The sequence below is a fragment of the Physella acuta genome, unplaced genomic scaffold (assembly GCF_028476545.2).
Source record: "Physella acuta isolate Inbredline_101_S28 unplaced genomic scaffold, ASM2847654v3 ptg000094l, whole genome shotgun sequence".
NCBI classification, from domain to species: Eukaryota; Metazoa; Mollusca; class Gastropoda; family Physidae; genus Physella; species Physella acuta.
Genome location: NW_026731614.1, coordinates 821,199 through 827,500, shown reverse-complemented (window position 1 = coordinate 827,500; position 6,302 = coordinate 821,199). Strand labels below are relative to the sequence as shown.

At 31.8% G+C, this 6,302-nt stretch overlaps 1 protein-coding gene across 1 annotated transcript in view; it reads left to right on the top strand.

Annotated features, from left to right (window-relative positions):
* The window catches only part of LOC131929181 (uncharacterized), an 80,900-nt gene extending 76,549 nt beyond the window's left edge, over positions 1-4,351 (top strand). The window contains exons 35-38 of the mRNA XM_059285331.1: positions 421-617; positions 2,864-3,116; positions 3,307-3,363; positions 3,994-4,351. Of these exons, the coding sequence (XP_059141314.1) occupies positions 421-617; positions 2,864-3,116; positions 3,307-3,363; positions 3,994-4,061 (575 nt within the window). The 3' untranslated portion in view covers positions 4,062-4,351. The remainder of the gene's footprint in view (positions 1-420; positions 618-2,863; positions 3,117-3,306; positions 3,364-3,993) is intronic.
* The last annotated feature ends 1,951 nt before the right edge of the window (positions 4,352-6,302 follow it).

The window sequence follows — 6,302 nt, the reverse complement described above, 5'->3', positions numbered from 1 at the left end:
TATCTCTTACTGTATTTTATCCAACGTTGAATGTGTAACAAGATGCTTTGTTCTATCTCTTACTGTATTTTATCCAACGTTGAATGTGTAACAAGATGCTTTGTTCTATCTCTTACTGTATTTTATCCAACGTTGAATGTGTAACAAGATGCTTTGTTCTATCTCTTACTGTATTTTATCCAACGTTGAATGTGTAACAAGATGCTTTGTTCTATCTCTTACTGTATTTTATCCAACGTTGAATGTGTAACAAGATGCTTTGTTCTATCTCTTACTGTATTTTATCCAACGTTGAATGTGTAACAAGATGCTTTGTTCTATCTCTTACTGTATTTTATCCAACGTTGAATGTGTAACAAGATGCTTTGTTCTATCTCTTACTGTATTTTATCCAACGTTGAATATGTCTCTTGCCTGCAGGATTAAACTACGAAGCGGTTGAGTTGCTAAAGTTTGAACCGGATTGTGAACAGTGTATCACCCTGGGGATGACCACCATTTTCTTTTACTATCACCTCAAAGAAACGCTCATGTCCAACGATCAGTGCAACACATTGTACTTTGATTACTGCAATGGTGACGATGTTGATTGTCAGAACATTGACGGTTGGGCCTCGGTAAGTGTATTGTTTTTTTAGTTAGAGAAGTTTCGGTTTCTACTGAAACTACATGTCAGAAAAAGTCTATCTATAATGCATACATAATAGATTTGATAAGCCACCGATAAATATTGTAACACTAAAGCAAACAAGCATGCAATGCAAAGTTATCCTGTAGATTACATGGACAAAGTTATAGACAGGATAAATAAATTTGGTTTGATGCGGGCAATGTACTTTTACTTTTATCAGAAAGAAACTATGCTAAAACTCATTGAATAATCGGCCAAGAACAGAATAATGGAAAAAACCATAATAAAACCACAATGAAACACAATAAAACACAATAAAATTGCAATAAAACCGCAATAAAACCACAATAAAACCACAATAAAACCACAATAAAACCACAATAAAACACAATAAAACACAATAAAATTGCAATAAAACCACAATAAAACCACAATAAAACACAATAAAATTGCAATAAAACCACAATAAAACACAATAAAACACAATAAAACCACGCAAAAAAACTCTGGGAACCAGAAGTATCGTATCGATTCTCTTGTTGTGGTGTTAGAGCAATGTGCTCCAGTATCGATTCTCTTGTTGTGGTGTTAGAGCAATGTGCTCCAGTATCGATTCTCTTGTTGTGGTGTTAGAGCAATCTGCTTCAGTATCGATTCTCTTGTTGTGGTGTTAGAGCAATGTGCTCCAGTATCGATTCTCTTGTTGTGGTGTTAGAGCAATGTGCTTCAGTATCGATTCTCTTGTTGTGGTGTTAGAGCAATGTGCTCCAGTATCGATTCTCTTGTTGTGGTGTTAGAGCAATGTGCTCCAGTATTGATTCTCTTGTTGGGGTCTTAGAGCAATGTGCTCGAGTATCGATTCTCTTGTTGTGGTGTTAGAGCAATGTGCTCCAGTATCGATTCTCTTGTTGTGGTGTTAGAGCAATGTGCTCCAGTATCGATTCTCTTGTTGTGGTGTTAGAGCAATGTGCTCCAGTATCGATGAGTCGCATGCCACCAGAGTTTCTTCCAGGCATCTCTTCGGGGGGGCGAAGCCCCCCCCGAAAAATTTTTACCGCCCCCCCGAACGAAATGAAATTTATATAATTTATATAGAAAATATATACTTTTAACGGCGTCCGCCCCCCCGAAGAAAGTTTACCGCCCCTCCCCCGAAGATTTCAAGTGCCCCCCCGGAGAAAAAAGTCTGAAAGAAACACTGCATGCCACGTTTTTACAACACGTCAATAGTAACTGTTCAAGTAGTTTAATAGAGACTGCTTAAACATCATCTTTATTTATTTTTATAAACATCATCTTCATAAAGACTGCTTAAAAATCATGTTTATAAAGACTGCTGAAATATCATCTTCATAAAGACTTTATTTTTATAAACATCATCTTCATAAAGACTTTATTTTTATAAACACCATCTTCGAATTAAAACTAAAACTATTAAAAATACTCTTTATAAATATAATATACAAACTCAGGACTTAAAAAATAAACCGGGAGTGACCTCCCCTAAACTTTCTCGATTATTCTAATATAACACTACGGGGGATGGCAACTCGGGACATAGACAATATTTCAAATTCATTTTTAATTACTCAAATTTTTAGAATTTTAATAGAATCTCGTAAACAAAAAGAATTGCTCACCAAGCGAACGCCAAATAAAATGTGCATAATAGTGCGGGATATTATTAGTACTTTATAAATTCACATGCGTTTTTGAGAAATCGGAAATAGCGTAAATCACTACTTTCGGTCAACGGAAATTACTCAAAATTTGATAGAAGGCAGAGAATTAGAACTTATACTTACGTGTAAAATGTCATTTATCTATCGGAAATAGTACTAAAGTTATAGGCTTTTGAAAAATTCAAAGTAGAAAAAGTTCCACTTCCGGTTATCGGAAATCGCTAAAATGTTTTTTCGAATCAGGGAGCCATAAAACGTTGAGATTGGCAAAATTCTCGATTATTTTTTTGCACGATTACAAGACTTTCTCTATACTTCGTATATACAAAAAAGTAAAAACCACTATATTTTCAAAATTATAGTTGAATCGTTTGTCTTAGGATAAGAATATATCCTTAAAAATATACATTTATTCTAAATTGTAATTTTTACATTTTTTATTCAATATAAAAAAACTATTCTATTACGTTAGTATGGTAGTGCATTTTGGTTTCCAGGAAGTCAATATTGCTATCTCAGTAAATGCTTGCCTTGAATTGTATCATTTTAGGGCTGTGCATTCCCCGCAGACTGTGAAACTGATTTCGTATGGACCTATGAACTAAAAACCCATCCAATAGAAGCAATCTGTAATACTTGGCGGGACCCAGATGACAACCAGCGATTGGTTGTGGCTGTGCCTACAGTGACCTTCAAAAGTGTCAATTTTCGTTTCCGTGCTCGATTATCTTCAGACTTCAGTGCTTTTAACAGAAGCGCCATGGTAGGAGTGAGCAGGGTCTTTATCGTAAAGAAACTAGTTGGTAAGTTATTTAATTAATTTTTTAAAATTTGTAATTTATTATAGAAGAATAAATATGTGTATGAGCAATTGATAATTTAAAAAACAAAAGATTGAACCATCTTTAATTCTGTACAAAGTTAAGCCCCACGTTGTTTTAGTTGCGAGGGACTGCTGATTGTTTTAACAGAAATATTTGTGTTGATTTATAGACGAGAACAAAGCTATGGTACAGCTACCATCAACAAACGACGCAGAAGGGCGACACGGTAACGTACACGCTATTCTACACTATTATTGTTTCGCACTGTCATACACATACAAATACACATACACATTCGCGTGCGCTTACACATACGCATGCGCGTACGCTTACACGTACGCGTATGCGTACACGTATGCGTACGCGTACTCGTACACGTACACGTACACGTACACTCTCATTCATACTACAACTACAACCACACACACCCGCGCCCCACGCACCCCAACGCATTAACATATACCTAGACATGGACATAAACATACATGGTATATACCTTCCTATCATTCGTGGACCTCTAATACTTTGCATGAAAGTAACTGCCTAGAACAATAGAATTGTGTCAATCAGATTAAAGACGTTCTTGACTTTGACAATCCGCTCCTCCCCTGTACAATTCCCTTGACATGCGATGTGCTCCTTCTGTAGAGTTTTTCTTAAGACACTTCAGGTTGTTGTTTTTTACTCGTCCCACTGTTTTGAATATATTTAGCTTTACGGCTGTGTTCATAGCTTAAAACAAATCTAATTCTAAATACGTTTGCTATTTCTAGGTATCTTTTAACATGAAATTTCGTTAATAATCGTAGGCAATATTTTTCAAATTCCTTTGTTTACATCAGCTTTCGTTTTTCAGGTTGTTCTATCTTCTGGTACATAGTGGTGGCTGCTTTGAATGTTGCGGCTTTAGTCACAAGAGTTTGAAGCTCACATCAGCAAGTTTCGGTTTCCGGCCAAGTCTCTCAACGTCTTTATTAATTATACTCAATGTTTCTTGGCAGCCCACACGCTGTTTTAGTAATGTATTATCCTTGATTGGTATATACCTAAATAATACATCCACACCAAATCTTTTGGAAAATTATACCATACAACAAAAATATTTACATATGCATCAAACACTTAGATTTAAAAAAAACTCCACAATGATTTTAGTATCTCTTTTAACATAAAAATAATATTGTGTGTAACATAAATAAAAATGGATAATTGCAATTTTATAAAGTTGTCGTCCAATTTTTTAAAAAGGTTTTTATTACTTTCACCAAAAAAATCTGTGACTCCGCAATGGTAGAATATTAATTTAACCCACTTCCCATGATCCGATTGAGCTAAAATTTAGCACAGTTGTAAATTCTGAATGACAATGCAAGAATATATAATTTTTTAATTAATTAAAAGGATTTATTAGATAGACAATTTACTTTAAAAAGAAAATAAATCTCAAATGAAAAAAGTAAAAAATATATTTTATTTGGAGTTAACTTACTTATTAAGCTATACGCTAGTATCACTTACAGAAAATATATTCCCTTTTATAGGTTTATATTCTGTAAAATAATATATGACCTATCTTCAATTCTCTTCACTCATTGTCCAGGCTTGTATGTTTTTAGTCATACCAAATATAGCTTTTGTTCATATATAACACTCACTTTTTTTACTATTTAAAACTTTTTTTAATTTTTATAATAAAAAAATCCTTTCCCCCACAACCACAGATACAAGAGTAATATAATTAAATCTATGCGCTAAATCATTACTTCGACATACAATCTAAACTAATTAATGTCTCTCTAAATTAATATAATATGTCATTTCAGCCCTCTACCAAAATTAATTGAATTTCATTTAACACCATTCCCTGAATTGATATCAGTTAACCCCACGACCAAAATTAATATGATATCTCATTTAACTCTAGTGCTAAAATTAATATAATATCATTTAACTCCTCTATCAAACTTTTAAAATATTTTGTCAGTTAACCCCTTTACCTAAGTAACATAATATTTTAGTTAACCTTTCTCCCTAAATTAATAGGCCTATAATAATATAATATAACGATATGTAAGCTATAAAAATATGAAATCAATTTTTTTCTATTATTTTGGTTGTGGTCAAAGGGGCGTAACAATGTTTTTATATTGTTATTTAAGTTCTGCTAGAGTTGTCGTTTTGATTTTTTCCTACATTTTGTTTGCATTTGTTTTTTTGTTGGTTTTTTTGTTGTTGTTGTTGTTTTTTTTTTTGTTTTTTTTTTTTTTTTTTTTTTTTTTTTTTGAAGGAATTTAATCGTTCGAAACGTTGATTTAAAAAAATGCCTTTCGATAAATGGTTTAGTTCTTTACTCTTCAGTGAAATGTCAAAAAATTTAATTAAATTGAATTTTTGGTCTAAGGGAAATAACAACGTTTTTACCATCTTATATAAGTTTTACTAGAGTTGTATTACTTTGTTTTGCTTTTTTTTTTTGTCTTCTATAACTTTATATTTTCGCTCTTAATTATTCGTATAAAATAATTTTAATGCAGCTTTAATAACATACGATCTTTAATAATTTTAATAACGATTTGCATTAATTAAAACCTTTATTTTTTGCTGCTTTTTTCAAACAAAGTAATTTAAAAATAACAAAATACTTAAGGACGAGCAAAGTTTGTAATACATGTTATTTTGTCATTTTGGTTTATTTATTTATTTATAATGGAGGGGGCTACCCATTATTATTTTAATTATTTTTCTATTATATATTATAATAATATGATATTTTTATGATAATATAAACCAAATGTAACTTCATATTTAGTTTTTAGTCTGGCGACTATTTTTTAATACAAGGTAAATCGCGTCTTAATGTTTTTTAAATGAACAGACAACGAAGAGCAATTTTTTTAAAAGTGTTACTTCACATCAACTATAAGTAAATAATAGGCAAAAAAAATGAAAACGCTATTTAAGGTAATAGCAAAAACTGTGGACCTGTAATAAATTTCTGTTTCATGAAAAAAAAAATTATTTGAAAAAAATTATTTTGCTTATTTAAACAGGGAAAAAATGACTCAAAATTTGATAAAAGGCAGAAAAGTAGATTTTGTACTTATATGTGAAATTTCGTTCATGTTTGAAACAGTATTCAGTTTATAGGCTTTTGAAAATTTGAAA